We start from the raw sequence: 26827 nt of genomic DNA, 5'->3' as shown, positions 1-26827 counted from the left end.
CAAGTGTGGCCACGCTTGTTCATGCAATGGTTTTCCTTGTTTTTATTGGAATGTGCACACATTGTAGATTCACACCTAAGGCGGCAAAACCTCAAAGAAACACAAAAGGAATATAGGAGTAAAGAAACAAGTGAAATAAAGCCAAATTGTGTTAAATCTTGGATCACTCAAAGTACCCTCCTTTTATACTGATGACCGCTTTACTCACCCTTGGCATTTATAAGTAGTCCTCTAGAATGGCTTCCAACAGTCTTGAAGATGTTCTCAGTGGTGCTGAGCACTTGTTAGCTGCTCTGGGGTCCAACTCATTCCTAGCCATCTCAATTGGGTTAGGTCAGGTTTTTGTGTTCCATGTCTTCTGACCGTCTCAATCCCTCTTCATCTTGATCACAAAGCCCTTATATAACCTGGAGGTGTTTTGTCCTATTGCAACACAAATGATGGTCCCAAACTCTATGGACTGTAGTCATTTCAGAATGCTGGGGTAGCCATGTGGGCTAAAGGTACCTTCACACTGAACAACTTTACAACGAGAACGACAACGATCCGTGACATTGCAGCGTCCTGGATAGCGATCTCGTTGTGTTTGACACGCAGCAGAGATCAGGATCCTGCTGTGACATCGCTGGTCGTCGCTGAAAGTCCGGAACTTTATTTGGTCGTCAGGTCGGCGTGATTCGTCATGTTTGACAGCAAAAGCAACGATGCCTGCAATGGTTTTCAATGGAGCAAACAACCAGTGAGAACGATAAGTACGTCACCTAAACAGCGACGCTGCAGTGATCGGCTCGTTGTCTATATCGCTGCAGCGTCGCTAAATGTGACGGTACCTTTAGGGTACCGTCACACAGTGCCATTTTGATCGCTACGACGGTACGATTTGTGACGTTCCAGCGATATCCATACGATATCGCTGTGTCTGACACGCAGCAGCGATCAGGGATCCTGCTGAGAATCGTACGTCGTAGCAGATCGTTTGGAACATTCTTTCGTCACTGGATCTCCCGCTGTCATCGCTAGATCGGTGTGTGTGACACCGATCTAGCGATGCGTTTGCTTGTAACCAGGGTAAACATCGGGTTACTAAGCGCAAGGCCGCGCTTAGTAACCCGATGTTTACCCTGGTTACCAGCGTAAATGTAAAAAAAAAAAAAAAACAGTACATACTTACATTCCGGTGTCCGTCAGGTCCCTTGCCGTCTGCTTCCCGCACTCACTGACTGCCGGCCGTAAAGTGAAAGCAGAGCACAGCGGTGACGTCACCGCTGTGCTCTGCTTTCACTTTACTGCCAGCAGTCAGTGAGTGCGGGAAGCAGACGGCAAGGGACAGACACCGGAATGTAAGTATGTACTGTTTTTTTTTTTTGGTTTTTTTTACGCTGGTAACCAGGGTAAACATCGGGTTACTAAGCGCGGTCCTGCACTTAGTAACCCGATGTTTACCCTGGTTACCCGGGGACCTCGGCATTGTTGGTCGCTGGAGAGCTGTCTGTGTGACAGCTCTCCAGCGACCACACTACGACTTACCAACGATCACGGCCAGGTCGTATCGCTGGTCGTGATCGTTGGTAAATCGTATAGTGTGACGGTACCCTTAGTGTGTCTTCAATTTTGAATACAATCAACAGTGTTATCAGCAGAGCACCCTCACGCTATCACATCTCCATGTTTCACAGTGGACCCCACACACAGATACAATTCTCATAAAACAAAGGCAGTTGGTACCAAAAACCTCACATTTTATCTCCTCAGACCACAGTACAGATTTCTGTTTCATCTATTGTCCAGTTCTTATTTTGCTCTGCCCAAATAATTATATTCTTCTTTTCGGTTCTCAGTTGTGGCTTTTTTTTTTTGCCATAATTTGACCATAAAAGCCTGCTTTGGTGGTTGATGTTGAGATGTGTCTGCTACTTGTCGGTGCATCATTTATGAAGGCTGTTATGGGAGGTTTTGTCAATTTGCAAATTCTGGTAACTCTGAGGAACTTCTCCTCTGCAGCAGAAGTAATTCTTGGTCTTCTTTTCTTGGAGTGGTCACAATGACAGCCAGTTTCATTATAGTGATCAATGGTTTTCATGACTGCACTACAGGCTCTAGTAATTTTCTAGATCGACAGACTTTCATGTTTTGAATTAATAGATTGTCACGTATCTTAGTTGAGTGGGGCTTAGAACAGTTGTGGATTGGGGCTCAGCGCTATACGGACCTATGTGCCAACACTGCATCCGCTAAACGCACTTAATGATCACAAACCCCTTCTGAAGGCCGGTGATTTCACAGATTACAGATGTCCACTACCTGGGCAAAAAAAAAAAGGCTTGTACTCCCCTCCTGTGCTGGCGCCGTTCCAGCGGTGACGACACCTGCTATTTCCAGGGCTCCCATGCGGTTGTTGTGACAACGGCGTCCAATCAGTGCTGGTGCCACTGTCCCCACCTTCTGACAAATTGAGAATGAAGAGGAAGTCCGAGATCGGCTGCAGCCTGGACTTCATCTTCATGTTCAACTTGACAAAAGGCGGAGACAGTGCCGCCAGCGCTGATTGGACGCCGGTGTCACAACAACTGCACGGGAGCCCTGGGGATGGCAGGTGTCATCACCGATGGAACAGCGCCAGCATGAAAGGGGAGCATCATTTTTTATTTTATCGGGGCTAAACATTTAGATCAAGAATTTGTTGTCCTAGTAGTGGATAACCCATTTAACCCTTGCTGAGGCATACCTGGAAGCTATTCCAGGTGACTGAACTTGACCGATGAAGCTGCTTAAGAGAATGCTAAGGGGGGGTGTAAAGCGAAAAGGAGGGGACTTTGGGGAATGAAGAATTTAACACCTAAGCAAACGTTTGACATTTTTTCATTTAGAAAGTGGCACACATTCCCAGTGGGTATTGCAGCGTAGCACAATTGCTCTTGGTGATACTGTGCATATCTCGTGTTTGCATTGCAGGTGCCCTGCTGCCTCCATGCTTCTCATAGGCTACGTTCACATTAGCGTTGCGCCGCCGTGCGTCGGCGGCGCGACGCACGCTAAAACGCGCAAAAACGCGCGCGTTTTGCGACGCGTGCGTCGTTTTCCGACAAAAATCGGACGCACAGAAAATGCTACATGTAGCGTTTTCTTGCGTCCGACGCTAGCGTCGGAAACGACGCACGTGGCGAAAAACGCCACCAAAACGACGCACGCGTCCCCTATGTTAAACATAGGGGCGCGTCGCCGCTGCGTCGCCGGCGCAACAGCGACGCACATTGGCGGAACGCCAATGTGAACGTAGCCATACTGTGCAGCTGTAAGGGTATGTGCACACGATGCAGATTTAGTGCAGAATTGGTGCAGAACTGCAGCAGATTTTTCTGCTGCAGAAACGCTGCAGATCTGCACTGTGATTTACAGTACAATGTAAATCAATGTGAAAAGAAAAAAGCTGTGCACATGGTGCAGAAAAATCTGCGCAGAAACGCTGCAGATTTCAAAGAAGTGCACGTCGCTTCTTTTGTTCAGTTCTGCAGCGTTTCTGCGCAGATTTTTCTGCACCATGTGCACAGCTTTTTTCTTTTCTCATTGATTTACATTGTACTGCACAGAAACTGCACAGAAACTGCATAGAATCTACACAGAAACTGCACAGAAACTGCACAGAAACTGCACAGAAACTGCACAGAAACTGCACAGAAACTGCACAGAAACTGCACAGAAACTGCACAGAAACTGCACAGAAACTGCATCAAATCTGCAGATGCAGATTTAGTGCAGAAAATTCTGCACCACATTTCCTACGTGTGCACATAGCCTAAGGCTACTTTCACACTTCTGTCTTCTGACGGCCGTCACAATGCGTCGTTTTGGAGAAAAAAACGCATCCTGCAAATTTGCCCCGCAGGATGCGGTTTTTCTCCATAGACTTGCATTAGCGACGCATTACGACGTATGGCCACACAGATGCGTCGTGTTTTGGCGGACCGTTGGCACAAAAAACGTTCCATGTAACTTTTTTTTTTGTGCGCCGCGTCCGACATTTTCGACCGCGCATGCGCTGCCGGAACTCCGCCCCCTTCTCCCCGGACTGCAGAATGGGCAGCAGATGCGTTGAAAAACTGCATCCGCTGCTCACGTCGTGCAGTTATTTTCACAACGTCCGTCGGTACGTCGGCCCAACGCATTGCGACGGGCCCGTACCGACGGAAGTGTGAAAGTAGCCTAAGATAGCAAGTATGGAGGATGCAGTAACTGATTGTACACAGACAAATGGTGGTAGGGATTTATTAAACAGAAACTCCACGCAGGGAGAAAACGGAGGGACAATATTCCCTAATACAGTAAATGGCTAATGGGGTTAAATTAAAGAAACAAGAACAAAGAAAACAGACAATTCAATTAATAATTACTGATCATTCAGACGCCAGTCACGGCCGAACTCCTGTCTGCGACTGGGGCCGCTTAGATTGCGTCACAGTGGGAGCCACTCACAGTCTTGAGGAAGATGGTGTAATATCTCCTGACGTTGGTCGTGTCCTGACGTGGGTCTTGGGTCTAGTAGATGAGGAGATGAAGGGGGAAACGTCCTTATCCTCAGCGGGTAGTGTCCCAACACTACGGAGACCTGCAGCACTGCGCAAACTGTTTACAACGGGCAGCCCAGTCCGCTTTGTCGTCTCATTTGTTTTTCTAATTCCTGTTCACAGACCTTGTCTCTCACGGTCAGTGCTGTCAGCGAGGGCGGCTGTGGCAGCGTTCTCGGCGAGGGCAGCGGGAACAACGGCGGTACTCTGTCGGTAGTCTCCTGTCCAAGCGCTTTTCCATCCCAGGCTCTGCTCTACTCTGCCCAGTCGCCTCACAGCTGATCTTACCTCACAGGCATCTCGCGCGCTCGACGTTCCCGCCCAAACTGTTTGAATCCTCTTGTGCGAACGTTCTCGAGTGCAGGGAGCGGTGCCGCACTTTAAGCTTTCCCCCCTGTAATTTAGGTGACAGCCCTACGGTTCCGGACCCGTTACTGAGGAGACATGCCTAATTGGTTTCTTCCCCTTACACAGCAATCTGCTTCCCTTTCAGAAATGCAGCCTGTATTCTGCTGCCGGATGGGAACTAGTTTGGCCACATAACTGTCCTAATTGTTAATCTAAGGCTACTTTCACACTAGCGTTTTTTTGTAATCCGTCGTTTTGGGCAAAAAATGGATCCCGCAGATGTGCCCGCAGGATGCGTTTTTTACCCATAGACTTGTATTAGCGACGGATCGCAACGGATGGCCACACGTCGCGTCCGTCGTGCAACAGATCTGTCGTGTTTTCAAGGGAACGTTTTTTCGTACGTTGCGTCCGCCATTTTCTACTGCGCATGCGCGGCCGGAACTCCGCTGCCTCCTCCCTGGATTTCAGAATGATCCGTTGGCGACTACAGCGTTCTGTATTCTTGTTTTACTGCTCAGTGGAGCAATGGCGGAGCCGGACCCCCTGTTACATCCCTATGGGGGAGGCTTCATGGTGCGCTCTGCACACATTGGCCCTCATTATACAGTCTGTATGTTCTTTGCAGCTTTTTACCGCTCTCGGGCCGGGTGACATTTCTGTGCACGCCTTCGGCAATGTTGTTGAGCAGCTGCTTCTACAAAACACTTTTACTATTTGTAATCCTTAATTTCCTGCCGCTCTCAACGGAGGAGTGTCTGTGTACAAAAAAAAAAATCAAAAAACCTCCTTTGTGTGTGCAGGGTGCGGAAATATAGTGGCAAACACTTGATAGGGGACTGGCCCATAAAAGTAGTCATGCTAGTTTTCTGGACGAAACTTGGTATATGTTCACTTGGAGGATTTGGGGTTTTTTTTAATATGGATTTTAAAGCGGATTGTTCTCCAAACTCCTCATGAAAGATTACTTCAGATACTCTAAAAATTATTATTCATTTCAATGGGAAAATATGCCTCTGTTATTTAGCACATTTTCCCCCCAAAATCAGCACACTATGCAAGATCTTGAATGGTAGGGCTTGTCCGATAGTCCGGCTTGGCTGTGCCTTAAAATTAACATATTCTTTTTCCAGCGCAGGCCACACCGCCTCTGTAAGCAAAGCCTGCTCCATTCAGAAGTGAGAGGACTGCTGCAGCCTGTGATTAGCTGCAGCGGTCAGGTGACTAGAAGAAGGCATCATCAGAGCAACGTCTGATTTTATTTCAGTCTGTGTTCAGTTTCTCTGTTTTCATTCAGTTCTGGCCCGTGTACAGCGCTGTGATCGGGATTGTATCCTCTAGCTGCGTTTCAGCAATGAACACATGACGGGGAAGCATCGCTGCTAGAAAAATCCTCAGCGCTGTGTGCTTTGCTGTAGTGCACCCGTCCACCTTACAGAATGTACTTATTACGCGTGTGTGGCCTTATAACACGCCATTACCTAAATATAATAAAGGGAACTCCTCTGCTCATGTTCGTCCTGCAAAATAACACGTGGATAACGCGTTCGAGTGCTATGAGATGTTTTATCGGATAGCACTCGGCCCAAGATTATACTATGGGGCATTGCAAATCTGCAATTTTTTTTTCCCCTCATGACGATTCGGATCACGCGCACCCATACAAGTCTATGGGTGCATGTGACTTCTCTGACTGCACTCTGATGTCATTCAAGTGCAGTCAGACATTCAGGGACACAGATAATGGAGAAATGGCCCGTCTCTCACATGAGAAGACATACACTTGTATGATCCCGATCTTGGGCTACTGTCTCACAATGAGGTTTTGTTGAGCAAAATAAATTACTTGCATTTAAAAAAAAAAAACGCAGTGTAAAAAAAAAAAGAGAAAAAAAGCTCACCGAAAAACTTATCATGGGAACATAGTAAGTGAGAAGTGGGCTCTATGCAAGCACTGGTAGCACTTGGGGTACTTTTTGAAGACTTTTAATACAAAAGATGCAATTTGGTTATTTAATTTTAATTACATATATGTGTTTATGACGCAGTAGAGCTCATCGGTGACTTTGGTAAACCGGCCACATGTGTGCGTTAACTTATGCTACGTTCACATTTGCGTTGTTGGGCGCAGCGTCGTCGACGCAACCCACAACGCATGTACACAACGCAGCGTTTTTTGACGCATGCGTTGTCATAAAATAGTAAAGTTATGGAATTTTGGCGCAGGGAAAACGCTACAAGTCGCTTCGTCCGCGCCCTGTCTGGTGCGTCAAAATGACGCATGCATTGTAAAACGCATTACAACGCATACCAGTGCATGTCCATGCGCCCCCCCATGTTAAAGATAGGGCCGCATGACGCATGCGTCGGTATCCATCGACGACGCTGCGCCCAACAACGCAAATGTGAACATAGCGTTGCAATAACAGATGATTACAGGGGATACTCCGCACCCTAAGGCTATGTGCACAAGTTCCGGATTTCTTGCAGAAATTTCCTGAGCAAAACAGGACATTTTCTGCAAGAAATCCGCATGCGTTTTTGGTGCAGTTTTTTTGCAGATTTTTCCGGAGGTTCCCAATGCAATATTATAGTGGGAAATCCGCAAAATTAATGAACATGCGGCATTTTTTACCGCAATGCATTTTTTTCGCAGAAAAAAAAAAACGCATCATGTGCACAAAAATTGCAGAATGCATTCTAAATGATGGGATGCTTAATGTATGCGTTTTTATTGCGAAAAAAACGCGAAAAATCTGCAACTTGTGCACACAGCCTTAGGGTCACATTACGTTAGTGCAACCCGTTTAGCGCTAGCGGGTTGCGCTAACGCAATGTTTTTAATGGGGCCGCGTCCTGGGGTCGCGGTAACGTCCCCGCTCTCGCAGATCCCCGATCTGCGAGAGCGGGGAACGGACCGCGGGCGCGCCTCGGACGCTGCGAGCCAGGAAACACCGGCGCGTTCCCATTGCCGTGAATGGGCGCGCTAACGGACGCATTGCACGGCGTTAATTTCGCCGTGCAACGCTGTCCGTTAAGCGCATTCCCATAACGCAATGGGAAATTTAGTTTGGGATGAGTTTGTCCGTTCCTATAATTTCCAGTTGCGCTGCATCGTCGCCATTGCTGGGGACTGGGATTACCTCTACTTTGCATGGTGTAACTATTCACATCCGTATACATTGTATTTGCTCCCGTTACTAATTTTGCACTTTCTTTCCCCTCTTTCACAGTGACAACTACATAGTGCGTGTGAAGGCTGTGGTTATGAGCAGAGATGACTCTAGCGGGGGTTGGTTACCACATGAAGGCGGTGGAATTAGTCGGGTTGGAGTCTCAAAAGTGTACCCAGAAGGCACCGGAAGAAGTGACTTTCTTATTCATGGGGAACGAATAAAAGATAAACTGGTAATGGAAACTTTTTTTTTCGTTCTTGAATCTTCCCATTCAGAAGTGGCCTTTATCTATAGGACTGCTGCGTTCACCAAATGCTGTGTTATTTTTGTTGTGCTTTTTTTTTTTTTTTTTTTTTGTTCCTCCTTCCATAGTTTGTCTGTGTCCAAATCAAACATAGTTATAGATTTTTGGCACAAACGTGCTCCCTGGCTACAGTTGTATCCTGTTCAGGGAGCATAGCAGAGCTGTTTCATAACACTCCATTGTGCATGATAATAGAAATGTTCGGGTTAAAGGCGCGGAAGGTAAAATAAAACGGTGTGTTAAGTAACCATCCAGGAGGACGTAAGCCATTTAATTACAACATTGTTTCTGAGTTGGCGACGACTCAACGATTGAGCTCGGGACGACTTTTTTCTTCTCTCCTGACCCTGCAAGTAAACTTTGCATCACCACTTCTGGAGGAGAACGATCAGCTCTGCTGACATACACGGTGTAATAAATACTGGCATTCCCCATGCAGTAACGCAACATTGTGCCGTTCCTCTGTTACTCCTCCTGGAAGCGTAAGAATAACCGGACACTTGGGTGTCACCATTCCCTCTTCTGTACAGTCTGATACTGACTGTTCTGATGGGCAGCCCAACTGGTAAGACCCAGGTATTAATTAATAAATTCTAGGATGTGTTATAGAGGCACGGTACAATGGAGCATTACAAGAAAAGATGATCCAAAATTGGTACATTATGGAGACTATAAGTCTTGTTTCCAAAATAGACATTTGCAAAGAACTGACTGCTCCTCTGTAAAGAATGCGTATGTGATGTAGTATAGATGCATTCAAATATTTGCCAATCTCGGTCTTCTCCCGGTTTACAGATTCGTTCCACTCCTGTTTTGGGACACCTGAGGGGTCATTGTTGGCCTCACAGACTTGCACTGTGAAATTGACTTCTGGTCTACACACCGCTCGGTGTGATCTGGAGTCGTGTGATCCAGAAGAGGAGCGGATCGGCGCTGGAAACCGGGGAAGGTGGCGTTTTGGTATTTTAAAGGGAACCTGCCAGGTGATTCATGCTGCCCAAACCTCTGGCAGTATAAATCGCATCTGGGAATATTATGCTCCGAAACGCTCTGGTGTTTCAAAGAAAATTTACTTTGAGGATCCAGCAGGGAATTATAGCTGAAGAAAAGACCTAGTCCAGCTCTGATCTCGGCCTATGGTCCCCGGCTGGATCTTCCAGGTGTATTATCTCTGAAACACCAAAGCATCCCAGAGTATTATATACCTGGCTGCAATCAGGATGTGGTCCATGATGACCAAGTTTTGGGCAGCATGAGTAGTCTGACAGGTTCCCCTTAAAGGGGTTGTCTGGGACTTTAACACTGCTGAGCTATCTGTAGGATAGGTAATCAATGTCTGATTGGTGGGATGTGATACCAGGTGCCCCCGCCAATCAGCTGTTCCCGGTGGACAGCTCCGTCGCCTTTATAGTGGCTGTGGCCGGGTACTGCACATTCACCCCCTATTGATTTGAATAGGGGGCAGCATCCGGCTGCGGCCGCTGTACAGTTAATGGAGCTGTGCAGTTTCGGCAGACACCATTACCCGCTGATTGGAGGGGATGCGAGGAGACTTGGGGAGGGTGAAGCACAGGCAGCATTATGGTGGCGTGGTGACCTGTAACCTCCCGTAGTCCCTTTATCCTCAGTGCTACTTTCTCTGTCAGTAATAAGATGGGTCAGTTTAGTGCTCCCAAGCCTATATTTCCATGCCTTTCCGCACAAATGTGGGAAGAAGCAGTGAATAAGTGTTCTGCAGTAAAACATGGACACTTTGAATCTGCAGCAGATCTCCATGAATAATCCTCTCGGCACTGGTGCAGATTTCAGTCTGTGTGTAATGACGAGGGTAATATTCGCCCGCTGTCTGCCGCAGATTACTGCATGTCCATACAAGCCCTCTGATCTGTGTGGATATTTTCCATGCCCGTAGTGCGGATCCACTACCAACACAAGGACTGCTAAACCAGAACAGGATGTTTAACCTCTGCCAGATAAATGCCGCGCATAGCTCTGCTGCAGGCTCCTTCTAGTTTCTTAGATTGTACTAGTAATTCAGCCTGCATAACTCGCTCCCTGAATCCGGCCCATTCACACCTTTCTCATCTCCCCAATCCCATTGTTTTTGCTCTCCTGTCTGCCTTTAGGTGGTAATCCTGAAACAATGCAGTAGCTATTAGACATGACGTCATGTATAGGGATTGTAGACACGAGAAGATGGAAGACTTGCTGAACTCTGTCTACATTGTACAGTTCTCTCCAGTCCTATCTATACCACCAATAACATTTTTGAGATTACAAAACATTTTGCAGCAGATTTAATTTAGCATAGAGCTTCTGCACTGAGGTTGTTCCAAACATCTTGGAGACCTAACCACAGATCTTTGGTAGATTGTGCAAATCCTTCTGTCTCTTCATATAATCCCAGACAGACTGGATGATGATTCGATCAGGGCTCTGTGGGGGCCATATCGTCACTTCCAGGGCTCCTGGTTTTTTTTAAAGGGAACCTGTCACCAGTTTTTGGATGATGAATCCTGCCTATGTCCTTTAAGATCATAAGAATAGGGTTCCTGCAACCCCTTTATATCCTCAGATGTGCCCCTGCATACCCCAGAAAGTGTTTTATAGTTGTATATACAGTCATGGCCAAAAGTATTGACACCCCTGCAATTCTGTCAGATAATACTCATTTTCTTCCTGAAAATGATTGCAAACACAAATTATTTGGTATTATTATCTTCATTTAATTTGTCTTAAATGAAAAAAACACAAAAAGAATTGTCCTAAAGCCAAATTGGATATAATTCCACACCAAACATAAAAGAGGGGGTGGATAAAAGTATTAGCACTGTTCAAAAAATCATGTGATGCTTCTCTAATTTGTGTAATTAACAGCACCTGTAACTTACTTGTGGCACCTAACAGGTGTTGGCAATAACTAAATCACACTTGCAGCCAGTTGACATGGATTAAAGTTGACTCAACCTCTGTCCTGTGTCCTTGTGTGTACCACATTGAGCATGAAGAAAAGAAAGAAGACCAAAGAACTGTCTGAGGACTTGAGAAACCAAATTATGAGGAAGCATGAGCAATCTCAAGGCTACAAGTCCATCTCCAAAGACCTGAATGTTCCTGTGTCTACCGTGCGCAGTGTCATCAAGAAGTTTAAAGCCCATGGCACTGTGGCTAACCTCCCTAGATGTGGACAGAAAAGAAAAATTGACAAGAGATTTCAACACAAGATTGTGCGGATGTTGGATAAAGAACCTCGACTAACATCCAAACAAGTTCAAGCTGCCCTGCAGTCCGAGGGTACAACAGTGTCAACCCGTACTATCCGTCGGCGTCTGAATGAAAAGGGACTGTATGGTAGGAGAACCAGGAAGACCCCACTTCTTACCCCGAGACATAAAAAAGCCAGGCTGGATTTTGCCAAAACTTACCTGAAAAAGCCTAAAACGTTTTGGAAGAATGTTCTCTGGTCAGATGAGACAAAAGTAGAGCTTCTTGGGCAAAGGCATCAACATAGAGTTTACAGGAGCAAAAAAAGGCATTCAAAGAAAAGAACACGGTCCCTACAGTCCAACATGGCGGAGGTTCCCTGATATTTTGGGGTTGCTTTGCTGCCTCTGGCACTGGACTGCTTGACCGTGTGCATGGCATTATGAAGTCTGAAGACTACCAACAAGTTTTGCAGCATAATGTAGGGCCCAGTGTGAGAAAGCTGGGTCTCCCTCAGAGGTCATGGGTCTTCCAGCAGGACAATGACCCAAAACACACTTCAAAAAGCACTAGAAAATGGTTTGATAGAAAGCACTGGAGACTTCTAAGGTTGCTAGCAATGAGTCCAGACCTGAATCCCATAGAACACCTGTGGAGAGATCTAAAAATGGCAGTTTGGAGAAGGCACCCTTCAAATATCAGGGACCTGGAGCAGTTTGCCAAAGAAGAATGGTCTAAAATTCCAGCAGAGCATTGTAAGAAACTCATTGATGGTTACCGGAAGCGGTTGATCGCAGTTATTTTGGCTATAGGTTGTGCAACCAAGTATTAGGCTGAGGGTGCCAATACTTTTGTCTGGCCCATTTTTGGAGTTTTGTGTGAAATGATCAATGGTTTGCTTTTTGCTTCATTCTCTTTTGTTTTTTTTCATTTAAGACAAATTAAATGAAGATAATAATACCAAATAATTTGTGTCTGCAATCATTTTCAGGAAGAAACTGAGTATTATCTGACAGAATTGCAGGGGTGTCAATACTTTTGACCATGACTGTATGTAAATTGCTTGCTTTGGTCTGATGGGCGTCTCATAAAATAAAAATAAAAAACTTTACCTTTTCAATGATTTGAAAGTTTTCTTACTTTGCAGCAGTTTTTTCCACACCAGCCTAAAACTTTTGCACAATACTGTGTGTATATAATATGTTTATATTATAACAAGAGTAATTCTTAATGTTTGCCCTATATGTTTTAATTCTCCGTTGGGAACATCTGTGCACATTGCCATTGACTGATTACAATGGGGGAGGGGAACATTCGACACCTTTAGACTCCTTTCACCTTCAGATTGCACATACGAGGAGTGACACACTCAAATATCGAAGAAAAGATTAATTTCGGGGTTTTTTTTTAAACATACCAGTGGAGATATGGCGTATATATGAGGGGAGTGATACATGGGGGAGTGTTAATGGCTATTGTCACTAAGGGATAATTGATTCTATATTAAAAAAAAGTAAATGGGCAAAAAAAAAAATACTGTACATAAAAATATGCAAACTTTATTAGTACACATGTGATGAGATAAGTCAAGGTGAAAAACAAAGTGAGTCATCCAAGAGAAAGGTGAAACCAGGTAAAAGGAGATGAGAAAAAGTAATAGTCATTCCAAGTCTGAAATATCAACAACTATGTTAAAAAATAAAGTAATGTTCACTATAAGGATATCCAAAGTAGAAGATAAGTGGTCAAGGCATGCAAGCAAAGCAAATTATCATGATATGGCCAAAATGTCTTAGATAAAAACAAAAAAGTTGCATGGGTGGTCCCCGCTGTTGCCCCTCTTGGGTCCGGTATGTGGATGAGACAGTGATTCTCTATGGGTCGGGCCATGTGCTCATACACACAGAGCAGATCATGAAACGTCTCTAACTCTTCAGGTTGTCTGTAGTTCCAGCAGAAGCCCAAATCTGCATAGTATAAATGTATTTTACTCCCCCAGTTTGGTGGAATCTGTTGGGTCATATAGTGTCACTAAAGAGAATACTTGGCTCTGTAGGTCGTGGAGACACAGGTTTGTGCATCCCTGAGTGGCCCCCAAAGTGACGTGCCAGGGAAAACTGCTAATGAGTCTGGATATGTGTTGGGGGGCCGGTCGGCTTGGCACATTCGATATCCAGGATGGCACATCGCTTTGGCTACTTTCACACTAGCGTCGGATTTGGCCCGTCGCATTGCGTCGGGCCGAGATTCCGACGCTAGCGTTTGATGCGCCGCACAACGGGTGCAGCGGATGCATTTCTCCGGGCGCATCCGCTGCCCCATTGTGAGGTGCGGGGAGGAAGTTCCGGCCGCGCATGCGCGGTTGGAAAAAGCGGTCCGTCGGCAGCAAAAAACGTTACATTTAACGTTTTTTGCTCCCGGCGGTCCGCCACAACACGGCGCAACCGTCGCTCGACGGTTGCGATGTGTGTCAATACGTCGCAATGCGTCGGTAATGTTACTCTATGGGGCAAAAACGCATCCTGCAAACAACTTTGCAGGATGCGTTTTTTCCCCTAAACAACGCATTGCGACGTATTAAAAAAAAAAAAAACCGCCAGTGTGAAAGTAGCTTTTGCAGCTTTTCAGGTATTCATGAAATTGTTCCTCTTTGACCTAAACGTACCCCACAGGTAATTAGATTCTATCCACTTTATATTTGGGGTACAACCACACCTGTCAGAATGCTACAGATTCAAGCTTTGTATTGCAAAGGATGTAATCCACCGTGAAAATTCACATCATAAACTGACACGCTGCAAGTTGCAAATGCACAGCATAGGTCCGTTGTGGATTTTTCTACATGTGGATGAGAGTTCTTAAAACTTCCATTTCCTGCAATACGTAAATCGGCTTTGCAAAATTGGCTGTGTTAGTCCTTTGTGGACGTATGTGTGCATGACTGAACATGTGGTTTGTCGTGATGAGCGAATGTGGCCGGATAAGGTGTTATCTGAGCATGCTCGGTTGCTAACCGAGTGTCTTCAGGGTGCTCGAATACTATGTTCGAGTTCCCACGGCTTCTCGACAGACGCAGTACATGCAGGGATTGCCTAAGAAACATGCAGCTGCTGGGACTCGAACATATTTTTTGAGCACACCGAAGACATTCGTTCGCTCATCACTAGTGGTTTGAAATTTCTTTTACTCGCTTATATTGCAACATCATCTTCCAAAGCACTTTACAGACCTGATAATCTCTGCCCCCATCGGGGATCACCATATAAACTCACTATTAGTATGTCTTCTGATGTATGGAGCAATATGGCATATAGTTTCCATATATAGCTCATAGATCATTGAATAAAAACTTATGTTCTTTAGGATCTCAACTATATAGGAAAGCCAATAAAAATAATTCTATCTCCGTGGATGTCCCTCTTAAGTCATAGGCCAATAGGGAAGATTGTGCGCTTTCAGGGTATGTTCTGTGAGCACGCGCCCCATAAATAACTACCCACAAGGGCACAAGGTGAACCGGGGTTTATGTCCAGATCGGGTTCAGTACAATCCTATCATTGGATCTATGCTCTGACCAGTAATGACCATTGGTGCGGTATACGGGGTGATCGGGCGGAGATCTGCACCATAAATGACTTCATTCCTGGACGGTCATAGAACAGGATGCGACACTAATAAAGCATTATTATACAGTCGTCTTGGTTACACAACGTGCCGTGCGACACGTGCGCCCTGCGAGATCCGTGTCAGCACTTTGTACATAGTTTGTGTGTGTGTTTAGCAGTATAATAGAAAAACATCTCTGCTAAGTAGAAGGGCTAAAGTATAATTCTGCCTTCAGGATTATTCATGTGTCAGAACGTAACCGGAATATTACACACCCTAGGTGTGGGCTGCTGTTGAACCCTAAGGGCGAGTGATTTTGACTTGCCACACCCCACCTATAATATCCTTTATTTGGTAACCTATAGCTGAAGCAAGTATTTTTCTTGCCTGTAGCAATTCCTTGCTGCTGTGTGTTGTTCCTTTCTTACTCTGTCATGTACTATGATTGTTCTGCAGTGCTGAACTTCTTTTCACCGGAGAGCCCCATTCTTACCTGTCTGCAGGCTGATCACTGACCGCTGCCATCTGCATTGATCTACAAAACAGGGAGTTTTTATCCCTGTTACAAACTGGAGCCTGACTGCCGTTCCATTCATTCTCTATGGGGCTACTGGAAACGCCACAGCGTAGCGCTCGGAAGCCCCATAGGGAATAAATGGAGTGGCGGTGGAGCATGCCTTGTTCTGAAGGTCCCACCGATCAATAAGTTATCAACTATCCTGTGAATTGATTGCTTGTGTTCTCTGCACAGTCATTTTAAGACAAGGGGTGCCCTTACCAAGGGACCAATCATTATCATCATGCAGTGTTTTTTTTTCTATCCCTTGAATAGGGTTTCTCCCTTCCCCTGCCAAGAAACCTTCACATTTTAAAGCTGCCCATGCAGACACATGGGAGGAAATCTGTGGCTGTGAACCACCAAAAACATGTTGACCCCACAATAGTTTGACAAGATGCCCATAAAAACAAAAAGTTTGAAAAAGATGCCTGGAGGAAAAAAAAAGTTGTAGAGGAGCCCAATGAGCCACCATTCCTCTTACCCATTGTCAATGACTAGGCGTATAGACAGTAGAGCTGAGCAATTCATGTTGTCCTGGTCTGGCACCCAATGCAGTCCGCTATGGCAGCTGGTCTTCATGATGCTTCACGCGTCGTAATGACTTGGATCACGCTGCATAGTGAGGCCTATTAAGTGACGGAGACGCACAGGGTTGTGGGCCGAGCACTCCCAACTGTAGACCGGCTGGCACAGAGAACTGGATTGTGGACGCCCGATAAGGCCGCATGAATAGAAGTGCTCATCTGTATTAAACCACTATTCCACCCAACCCCCAGCTCTGGCATGTGGTAGTAAGCCATTGCCTACAGTGGCATCTTGTACTCGGCGGAATTAAAGGACTGGGCATGTTGAAATTCCGCATGCCTCATCCTTCCTGTGACCTCACCTGTCAAAAGGAAGATGATTCAAGTCCTCCAGTATTAGCCAGTATGGACGACCACCCTCTAGTATATAAGGGAAACATAAGTCATCTCGCATACCAAGATGGTGAATTATGACAAGCAAGACTTTTACCAAAACTGTAAAAGTGGCCGTTATGGTCTACTGTTAATGTTATGGAATGTCCATCTTGAACCGTGAACTACCTTTTCTATGATTGTCAATATGTCTTTCTAAATGATGGTGCTTCATTATTCTGTTCCCAGACGTACAGATAAAGGCAAACACGAGGGTTAGGAGAGAAGGATAAAGTGATGGCAGATTATAGTGCTTGGTCATTACTGTTTTTAATACAGTGTATTTGATAGAAATCTCCGGCGTCCTCTCACCATTGTGTCCTGCACCGAGGAGGCTGTGATATCGGTGAGTGACCAATTCCCCACCCAACTCTCACCGATGGACAGCCATAACTATATACATAGCATGAGGAGATGGGGGAAATCGGTCAAGGAGAGACGGTCAGACATGAAAACAAGGACTTGGCTTGCTCTTTTAAAGTATGTTGTTGTTGTTTTGTTTGTTTTTTAAACTACTATAAGGCTTCCTTTTATTATTGGGGTATCTGTCACTGCGGTAGGCTTCCTGGCTCACAAATGGGGCAACATAAACCTGATTACACATTTCCTTTTTAAAGTGTTATGATCCTTTTTTTGTATAGAAGAAAAATCTAAAACAAATAATGTAATGATGAGTACCACTAACATGCTCTGTAGATCAGTAGGGGGTCTATGTCCGGAGACCCCATGTTAGGTCAAAAGACCTTCTCAGCTTGATGGGTAGAAGCACTGGGTGTCTTCCTGACTACGCATACAGTAGTGTAAGGACTCGGTAAAAAGTGTTAGAAGCCTGGACACAGAGTGGAGTACGGGCTCATGGCTTTCCATTGAGCAAAACATTTTAAATGATGTCTTGTTAAAATGATGTTTCCTTCTCAAGAGTGCTGGGCTTTTTAATTCTGTGTACTGCTGGTTGCCAGCCATCTCGGAGACGGACGATCTTCTAGACAAGGAGCACCCAAGCTGTATTGCCATTAGCCAATCGCTTGCAAGTAGAGATGAACGAACCGAAATGTAAAAGTTCGGGGTTCGTACCGGTCAGAATGTGTCCAGTTCTAAATGCAGAACACGAACTTACTCAAGAACTCAGAACATTGCAATGGACTTCCGAGAAAAGCCCGTTGGGAGGAGAGATTTTTCCCAGCTCAAGATTTTGGGTCCCTATTGTTTTCAATTGGGTTCTGGTACCGGAACCGAACTTTGAAATAAAGTTTGGGTTGGGTACGAGAACCCGACTTCCACAGGCCCACTCATCCCTACTTGCAAGCTGTGCTCTGACCCGTCCAACATCAGAGATACTGCTATCCACTCATACTGCAGAGCTGCCTGTGTCTCCAGCTATGGAGTGTGCACAGTTCGGGCCGACGGCTCAGTCATGCAGCTGGCTCGAGCTGACAGTCTTCAGGAGCGCAGTGCCACCTTCCTCTTGATTACCCCCGGGAGCTGTCTGCTCCTGGTGATATCTCTTAACCTCGGTTGTACACGTAGCATCCACGGTCTCCGCACACACCGCCATGTCCAGACATGAACTTGACATAATTGAGTTTTAGTCCAAAAATACATCATTAGTGTAGTCACAGGAATAGAGCATAAAATCTTCTTTATTGACGAAAAACTCATTTTCACAGAGTAACAGACTTACTCGCTTTTAATCATGGTGACCATTTATTTTAACATTTTGTAATTTTTTTAATAACACACTTTAAGTACAACACCATTTTCCCCTTTCCTCCATTTCTCTGTAATATGTAATGCGCCTAATGATTATTCTCTGAGATATATATATTATATTTTTTTTTTTAAATCCTATTCCGTCCATGGAGCCTTAATACAGCTCTGCAAGGGGTCATAAAACTGCCATTTGCACAGGGATGAAGGTCCGCAAATATTTTGATTCCGCTTTTTGGGGGATTTGTTTTCTTTGGGTTTGTTTTGTGAGGCGTCCGTTTTATCTTATTGCCTTCTCTTGCTTTGTTGGCCTCCACCATTTTCAGAGTGCTAGGCAGCTGCTTAGAAGAACCCATGGCTGCTGTTTTTTGGCGCCAGGTTAGAGTACACTGGGTCTTTATAAAACTGGGAAATTTGTATGACCTGGCCTTTCCTAATGATAGTGAACAAGCCATAACCCTAACTTGCTAATTAATGTCTAAAACCTTGGTCAAAGTTTTCTGAGCACACAAATCTCCAAGAGTGCCCAAACATTTGCATCGGCCCATTCATTTTCCTTTTTGCAACTTTTAAAATGTAAAAATTGACCTTTTTTGCCTAAAATACAAAGGAAATGTGTCATCTTTAACTTTAGGCCTTTTGGAGATCATTTCATGTTCAAAACTTTAGGCCTTTTGGAGATCATTTCATGTTCAACTTGCTTAACAGTAGTTTTGACCAGAGGAGCCCAGTTGTTTATATGCCACTGTACATGTAAGGAGATTAAAGAGTACTAAGTTTTTAATCATGTATTTATTTTATTAAAGAAACTTTGCAAATCACTTTATTTGAAGATTTGTCTTCATTCCTTTTTCAAAATAAATAAACTGCATGTAATTGGCTTCACAACCTTCCTGCCTTTCCCCGTCTGTTTGCTTGCTTTTAGCCAAATTGATATCAGAGCGAACTCATTTGGAGTACACATGATTGCACTGAAAGCGTCAGCTCAACTCCTGTGTCTCACTAACTCTGGGGATCGGCTTCTGCAGGAAACTGTTCTGATGAGCATAACACTAATAGGAGGAGACTGGTGCTGATACCTTCACTGCCATCATCTGTACTCCAAATCAGCAGGTTCTGATATCAATGCAGGTAAATGCAGGGCAATAGACGGGGAAGCCACTTGTGTGCAATTTGTTTTTGTCTTCCTCCCCAATTAAAGTAATTTTCAAGGTTATCTAAATTTCCATGCTGGATAAAATGTATTAAAAATGTGTATATGTGCGTATGTACAGTGCACAAGTTTGCACACACCTTCTCATTTAAAGATTTTTTTTTTTTAAATGATTTTTCTGTATTTTCATGTACATTCACACTAAAGGCATCAAAACTATGAATTAACACGTGTGGAATTATATACTAAACAAAAAAGTGTGAAACAACTGAAATTAACAGTATGTCTTATATTCTAGGTTCTGCAAAGTAGCCACCTTTTCCTTTGATGACTGCTTTGCACACTCTTGGCATTCTCTTGATGAGCTTCAAGAGGTAGTCACCGGGAATGGTTTTCACTTCACAGGTGTGCCCTGTCAGGTTTAATAAGTGGGATTTCTTGCCTTATAAATGGTGTTGGGACCATCAGTTGTGTTGAGCAGAAGTCTGGTGGATACGCAGCTGATAGTCCTACTGAATAGACTGTTAGCTGATTTTTTCTTGCCATAATACAAATTCTAAGTTAAGAAAAACGAGTGGCCATCATTACTTTAAGAAATGAAGGACAGTCAGTCCGAAAAATTGAGAAAACTTTGAAAGTGTCCCCAAGTGCAGCGGCAAAAACCATCAAGTGCTACAAAGAAATTGGCTCACATGAGGACCGTCCCAGGAAAGGAAGACCAAGAGTCACCTCTGCTTCTGAGAATAAGTTTATTTGAGTCACCAGCCTGAGAAATCACAGGTTAACAGCAGCTCAGATTAGAGACCAGGTCAATGCCACACAGAGTTCTAGCAGCAGACACATCTCTACAACAACTGTTAAGAGGAGACTTTGTGCAGCAGGCCTTCATGGTAAAATAGCTGCTAGGAAACCACTGCTAAGGACAGGCAACAAGTAGAAGAGACTTGTTTGGGCTAAAGAATACAAGGAATGGACATTAGACCAGTGGAAATCTGTGCTTTGGTCTGATGAGTCCAAATTTGAGATCTTTGGTTCCAACCACCGTGTCTTTGTACGATGCAGAAAAGGTGAACGGATGGACTCTACATGCCTGGTTCCCACCGTGAAGCATGGAGGAGGAGGTGTGATGGTGTGGGGGTGCTTTTCTGGTGACAATGTTGGGGATTTATTCAAAATTGAAGGCATACTGAACCAGCATGGCTACCACAGCATCTTGCAGCGGCATGCTATTCCATCCGATGTGAGTTTAGTTGGACCATCATTTATTTTTCAACAGGACAATGACCCCAAACACACCACCAGGCTGTGTAAGGGCTATTTGACCCAGAAGGAGAGTGATGCGGTGCTACGCCAGATGACCTGACCTCCACCGTCATCATACCTGAACCCAATCGAGATGGTTTGGGGTGAGCTGGACCGCAGAGTGAAGGCAAAAGGGCTAACAAGTGCTAAGCATCTCTGGGAACTCCTTCAAGATTGTTGGAAGACCATTCCTGGTGACTACCTCTGGAAGCTCATCAAGAGAATGCCAAGAGTGTGCAAAGCAGTCATCAAAGCAAAAGGTGGCTACTTTGAAGAACCTAGAATATAAGACATAATTTCAGTTGTTTCACACTTTTTTGTTAAGTATATAATTCCACATGTGTTAATTCATAGTTTTGATGCCTTCTGTGTGAATGCACAATTTTCATAGTCATGAGAATACTGAAAAATCTTTAAATGAGAAGGGGTGTCCAAACTTTTGGTCTGTACTGTACAGATCCGCAATGCTTAATTTCCCCTGTGGTGGCGCTACAGGCAAATGATACACTTTTTGCCTGGTTTTCCCATAAATTACCGCTAATTGCAGGCGGATACTTTATGATCCCCTTATCAAGTAGACCCTTCTAACAATATGGCATTGAATTAAAAAAAAAAAAAAGATAATGCCTTTAAACATCATCGTTCTATAGATTTTTATATTCTAATTCTCTGTTCGGTTACTAAGTTCGTTAATCTTTTTTCCAGCCTGTTCTTATTGACGTGCTTCTTTGTTTTTGCTGCTAGGTGTTGCTGGAATGCTACTTAAAGAAGGACTTGGTGTATCAGAAGGCAACCCCAACTTTCCACCACTGGTCTGTTGACGACAGAAGGTTTGGTCTCACCTTTCAGAGTCCCGCTGATGCACGAGCCTTTGACAGAGGAGTACGGAAGGCAATTGAAGACCTCACAGAAGGTAAATGTAACTTAAGACCTGCATTCCTGCTATTCTTTGCCTTGGGGTGTGGAGCTCGCATGAGCCGTCACATTCCGCAGTTCCTTTTCTTTCTTTTTTTTTTTTTTAATGCTGGAGATCCCATAATAACCCTGAAGCTGGATGAGCCTTTTTTTTTTTTTTTTTTTTTTTTTTTTTTTTCAATTTGTCCTAAGTCGTGTACATACATTTATGACGAAGGGCTTGAGTAAACACAAATCCCTAAAAAACTGGAGGTCAACCAGGGCCAATTCATCTTTTCTGGTGCCAGCACTGAGTAGTACTACAATTTTTTCCTGGAAGTATACCTCCTTTATGGAAGTACACAAGCTCGTATGTTTATGCAGGCAGATTTCCCACCCAAGCAAGCACCATTCAATGATGTCATGTCAACCTGCGCTCATGGTTTACTGATTACCATGATCATTCTTTCCTCCATATCTTTTGCATTTAGTCAGTAGTCCATCCCTAGTTTATGGTTATGATATCTCTAATGTAGGTTCCCTGCCCATAGTAATATACTTGCCAGCCACCATCTTCAGCTCTTCCTGAAGAGTGGTGTACATCAATCTCTGTGGAGAGGGGAGAAAGAATGTACTCTCTCCGAGAGGGCAGAGAAAACCAGCTATAGATGAGGAGGAAATAAGCGCAGGTTTGAAGTTGTGCTGATAGATAAGCCAATGAAGACAGCAGTCTCCTGGATACATACTGACCTCGTTTCCAGCCCATAAACGGTGTATGAAGTGGAATAGCACAGACTCCTATTGAAGAGCTTTACTACTATGTTAAACCAATAAGTTTACTCCTATTTTTTTTTTTTTTTTAAATCTATTTACCTTTAGGCATAAGTCCATAACACAGCGTTATGGCTACTGAGTTTGCACAGAAACCTGGTGCCTCCACTTTTATTTAGGTGGCTGGAGGGATTCTGCAGGCTGCACCATAACGAATGCTGTACTTTCTGTGGAAGTGAATATGTAGACACAAATTTCCATATGGAAAAAGCCTGTAAGTGTTCATTACAGAAAGGGATTCGCTACCCGACCCGGATCAACGTTTGCATTAAACATTTCAGGAAACTTTATATATTAGACTTTTCCCAGTGAAGCCCTTAAAGTGGTTTTCCAGGTTCCGTGTTAAAGTCTGCATTCACTCTATGTAACTGCAGACTTGAGTCCTTACAGTGCACCCACTGCGCACTGTTTGCATACATGCAGTCACATGCCGACTAGATGTGCCCGACCTCGCTCAGGTCACTTATATTGAGTGAGGTCTCGCATGTCTAGTCGGAATGCTCTTATTCTGGTGATCAGTGCGGTCCCCACAGATGATTTTTTTTAACCAGTTGACTGTCAATGAGTTTTCTGCACAAAAAATAGAAACCCCTGTAGTATATTTGATACTTTTTATGCCTTCTCTTACATGGATATTGGTTTTTCTTACTATAGCTACACCTCTGTCCCATAATCAAGTACTTGCATGCCAATCATTACAACAAGGCTGATGATTACTTTTACAAACACTTTGATTTTTCCTTTTTTTTTTTTTTTTCTTCAGATCATTTGCTTTGTTCTTTTTTTACTGTTTAGAAAAGAGGCCAAGGACTTGTGCCTATGAATGCATTTCCTTCCTATTAACAGTCCTGTGTATCTTGCTTAGTGTTACATCAAATGTGGACTTTTAGTCTTCTTTTTCCTTTGCATTCACTACTATTCTGTGGATCCTTCATAAGAACACAATCAATGTTCCAGACCAAACTGTTGTGTGGGTCCATACCTGCTGTAGATTATTAATACTCCACAATGGTGCACATGTAGTACAAGTTCAATCCAGTTATCACTTGTGTATATTTTACGTGTATGCCCTATTACTGTACAACGTGACTCTCGGGGTTTTTGACCTGTCCATATATATTTCTGCCCTTTTTTTTAAGGGGTTTCCTATATAAGTGATGTTAGTTAATGATTTCTCTATTAGTCCTTTACGAAAGGGGGTGTTCCCGGCAACCTTCTGCGGTGGGGCTGGCTGCAGTTTCCTGCCCAACTGGATGACCGGGACCACCAAACTGTCAGGGTATGTTCCCACGATCAGGAAGTAGCAGCGCTTTGGACGCAGCGTATGATCGCAGCATTGTAATCACGCAGGTGAATCCGCATGTGGTCACTGAACCTCCGAGAGCCCCTACTGCGCAGGTGCAGGTCCCCGAGGTCAGACCCTTAGTGATTATGAAGTGATATCATAGCAGTATTCCATTTATTACCAAGGTGGAAACACCCCATTCAGTTGACTATGCTGGTTATATCAGTTGCCACTTTTTTGAGAGGGCAAAGAGGACGGGTATATTTGTTAAATGAAATCCTTAGTATGTGCTATTTATTTTTTTACTACATGGGCTGGAGATTTGATGTGCATTTTTACCTGCAGCCAAATCCCCGCTGTGTTGGGTGGAGATTTTGTTCCACCGCAGGTCAACTTACAAGTGGAGAATATCCACACCGCAAAGAGGAGGTTTTCTAATTCCTCATCTCCTCAGCTCTGTGCTTTTTACTCCGATATCGCAGTATTGATATTACTGTAAATTGCACCTAATGACAGCGAATGCACAAATCTGTAGACAACCGGCAAAAATCCCAACTTGCTGGATTTCAACTCGACCACATTTGGCCAACGTGGTAAAGATAAAACGACTGTAATGTTACTCCATTAAAGTCGCCATGTACATAGACTAAGAAGTAAATGTTTTCAACACACCTACAACAAGCGATGAATGTAGAAGAATCCGGAAATAAGGCAGGTTAGAAATCTTATGGGCCAAAGTGAATTTCCTTGTGGTGTTTGTTCTTGTTCACACAGTTTCCGTTTCTGTATTTCGGGTTACTTTTGTATACTGGGCTATATGCCATAACTTGCCCTGCAGGTATCAGATTGCTAAAAAATACTGTTTGTAGTTCTATATATACCACACCCTAGTTTAGTAACGAAAACGTTTGTTCCTTAAAGTATAACCGTCGGTTTAGTTTTTATTTCATAAATCAATAGTACACATGAACATAAGCAACTTTGCAATAGATCTTATCAGATAAATCTGCTTCTTTCTCTGCTGGGATTGATCTAAATTCTGAGGTAAAATCTGTATTCCGTGAAGACAGACTTTCCCATTACTGAGAGAGAATTGTATCCGTAGCAACAGCCATCTCCGATCTCAGTAATGGGAAAGTCTGTCTTCATAGAATACAGATTTTACCTCAGAATTTAAATCAATTCTGGCAGAGAAAGAAGCAGATTTATCTGATAAGATCTATTACTGTGTATTATTGATTTATGAAATAATTTAAGACCATTACGCTTTTAAGTCATTTTACATATTAAATTATTACAAGGTGTGAAGAGTGTTTTTGGTTACAGCTTGAACATTTTTTTTCCCCCCCATTGAAAAGTCATTTATTTTTAATCCTTTTTTTTTTAAGGATCCACCACTTCATCTTCCACGATCCATAATGAAGCTGAACTTGGAGACGATGACGTTTTTGCAGTAAGTACGGTAATTACCAGGATTTAAATTCATTTTTGTTATCAAAGGAACACTAAACCTACATTTTATAAAGGTACAGCCTATAACTAAAAAAGCCTTCTGATATCATTCACATATGTAAGGCTACTTTCACACTAGCGTCGGTACGGGGCCGTCGCGCTGCGTCAGCCCGACGTACCGACGCATACTGTGCAAGCGCCGCACAACGGGGACAGCGGATGCATTTTTCCAGCGCATCCGCTGCCCCATTGTGCGTTGCGGGGAGGTGGGGGTGGAGTTCCGGCCGTGCATGCGCGGTCGGAAATGGCGGACATAATGCAGCAAAAAACGTTACATGCCGACGGTCCGCCACAACACGACGCAACCGTCGCACGACGGTTGCGACGTGTGGCAACGCGTCGCTAATGTTAGTCAATGGAGAAAAAACGCATCCTGCAAGCAATTTTGCAGGATGCGTGTTTTCACCAAAACGACGCATTGCGACGTGCAGTGCACAACGCTAGTGTGAAAGTAGCCTAAGTAAGTTTTTGAAGTCCCCAGAATAAAGATCTGTGCATTAAAAGCCATCATTATTGGGGAGGGCAGACATTTTTGTGACCTACATTTTAAAATTGCTTGGCCACTGGCCTAGCCTTCTCTTAGTGGTTCTTGTTTTGCGGTTATTGAACAGCGTTACCAATTGTTCACAATCTTTTTCCATAGCCCGTAGTTGGCACTTTCAAAACCAGAGCACTCTGTCCGGCTGAACATGTGTGTTTAAAGGGGTTGTCCAACCCTGTGATATGTTTTGAAAACCCTCTTACATTGGTGTAAAATGGCAATAGTTCACCTCACCCCAGAAAAGTGACCTCTGCAACCAATCTCCAGGTCGTTGCGGCGACACATCAGTGCACCTGAAGTCAGCGTCGCTGCTGCTGATTATGGAATTCAGCTGTAAAATACGTCAACACGTCATCCATTGGGTCGGGTGATCGATGGGGGAGTGACCAGGAATTAGTGACTGTTACTGATTTCCTTATTTTACACCATAGTAAGCCATACGTTTTATGATCATTGAGCTGTAAAACCCTTTTCAGGCTATTTTCCCACCATGAGTACTTAAGGAGTTTGTGATGTTGCAGATTTTCTGCACCATTTCCTCACTTATGTCAATTTTTGTCTCTAGTATGTCACGTTTTAAATAAAGCTGCGTGTTTTTGATACTTCCTGGTATTTGGTTTTCACAAAATGTTGACAGTCACGTGCGAACTGCTTGCGTTGTTAGTGCGTTCCTGCTGCAGACTTGTTCTAATACGCATGTTTGTTTTTACCTGCAGATTTTCCACATCTAATGCAGTCTTATAGGGAAAATCCACACATAAAACTCAGCGCACTTGCACTTTTTGTACAGTAAAAGTACGCAGCGTCAACAACTCATTGTTTCACCTTTTATGAAGGATTAACCAGACATCCTGACATGAATTCTTAAAGGGTATCTGTCAGTAGGA

At 44.1% G+C, this 26827-nt stretch overlaps 1 protein-coding gene across 1 annotated transcript in view; it reads left to right on the top strand.

Annotated features, from left to right (window-relative positions):
- The window catches only part of SPRED2 (sprouty related EVH1 domain containing 2), a 94926-nt gene that overhangs the window by 41888 nt on the left and 26211 nt on the right, over positions 1-26827 (top strand). The window contains exons 2-4 of the mRNA XM_069768722.1: positions 8144-8318; positions 21622-21790; positions 25276-25340. Coding sequence (XP_069624823.1) covers positions 8144-8318; positions 21622-21790; positions 25276-25340 — 409 coding nt within the window. The remainder of the gene's footprint in view (positions 1-8143; positions 8319-21621; positions 21791-25275; positions 25341-26827) is intronic.

This window comes from Ranitomeya imitator, chromosome 5 (genome assembly GCF_032444005.1).
Source record: "Ranitomeya imitator isolate aRanImi1 chromosome 5, aRanImi1.pri, whole genome shotgun sequence".
Lineage (NCBI taxonomy): Eukaryota > Metazoa > Chordata > Amphibia > Anura > Dendrobatidae > Ranitomeya > Ranitomeya imitator.
Note: the sequence above shows the minus strand (reverse complement) of the source record. Positions and strands in the feature narration are given on the sequence as shown.